General features: G+C 64.3%; 1 protein-coding gene across 1 annotated transcript in view; it reads right to left on the bottom strand.

Annotated features, from left to right (window-relative positions):
* Positions 1-1,226, bottom strand: part of COL5A1 (collagen type V alpha 1 chain) — a 157,107-nt gene that overhangs the window by 23,702 nt on the left and 132,179 nt on the right. Inside the window, exon 50 of the mRNA XM_019641843.1 lies at positions 628-735. Coding sequence (XP_019497388.1) covers positions 628-735 — 108 coding nt within the window. The remainder of the gene's footprint in view (positions 1-627; positions 736-1,226) is intronic.

Raw genomic sequence — 1,226 nt, 5'->3', positions numbered from 1 at the left:
GGGGCCGGGCTCTCCGGGGGGACCGGGGTCTCCGGGAAAGCCGACAGGGCCCTGAAACCGAGAAAGAGAGGTCCAGGCCGTCAGCAACCTTCCCCGAGTGCGCACCGCCAAGCCTTCGCTGCGTCAAGACCACCTCCCTGCCTACCGCCCCTAGAACGTTCTGACGGTTCCGACACCGCCGTGCTCTTCACCACTGGAGCCTTTCCGAACATCTCACTTGCGTCACACAACAAGCCTGGAGGCAGCAGGCCGGCTGGGTCCTCCTGCTTCCCGGAGGCCACGCTGTCCATGCCCACACACCCGCTCCTTAGCTCCAGGCTGAGACGGGAGCTTGGGGCTTCTGGAATGTGCCACTCAGAAGCCCCTCCTGATGCCGGGCCAGGGCAGGCCACAGGACAGGGGGGCTGCCGGCCCACCCGGTCCAGCACGCTGCCTGTCCACTCCCAGGCCCTGGAAGCCGTCCCCCAGCCTTGCTCCACTGTTTGTGTCCAGGAGCTGGTATGAAAACCTCTACACTAGAAACATTTCCCCAAGACACTGTGGATGAATGAGAAGGGTCTAGGATGCAGGGCCCCACCCCACCCCAGTTCCGGGGGCGCCCACCCACGGCATCTCGGAGCTACTCACAGGGCTGCCTTTGGGACCGTCATCTCCGGGAGGCCCTTTGGGTCCAGGGGGTCCTGCAGCACCAGAGGGGCCGGCTTCGCCCTTCTCTCCCCTTTCTCCTTTGGGTCCCTGTAGGGAAAGGCCAGTGTCTGTGTCCCCGGAGCCGACCTCACAGGTTCCCAGAGTGGGGTGCTGACCCGACACGTGGCCCTTGTTGGCACCTGCTAAGCCTGGACAGTGGGCTAGGTGCTGGGCCGGCGGGTACCAGCAGCTGCTCGCACATCTCACAATTGCCTGGCACTGCCAGGCGGCCTGAGGAGCCCACTGGCTTTCTGGGCCCTCTGAGGCCAAGACTCTGCCCCTGGGTAGGAAGGACTGACCCCTGAACTGGACAACAGGCAGCTCGGACCCTGAGGGGCCCACCCACTCCGTGGTTCCCAGGCGGAGGGAGAACTTTGTCCCCAGCCGCCTCCCGGGCCTGAAAGAATGTACATGGGACCTGTGGGGTGTGACTGTCCCAGGTCTCGGCTGACGAGGGAACAATGATCACCCCACATTTACAGCAGCCTGTGGAAGGGCCTGGAACACCACAGATGGCAGAGCAATTCACAGCCTCGGTC

The sequence above is a fragment of the Hipposideros armiger genome, unplaced genomic scaffold (genome assembly GCF_001890085.2).
Source record: "Hipposideros armiger isolate ML-2016 unplaced genomic scaffold, ASM189008v1 scaffold_3, whole genome shotgun sequence".
In the NCBI taxonomy this organism is placed as follows: Eukaryota; Metazoa; Chordata; class Mammalia; order Chiroptera; family Hipposideridae; genus Hipposideros; species Hipposideros armiger.
The sequence above is the reverse complement of the archived record's forward strand: the minus strand, read 5'-3'. Positions and strand labels throughout refer to the sequence as shown.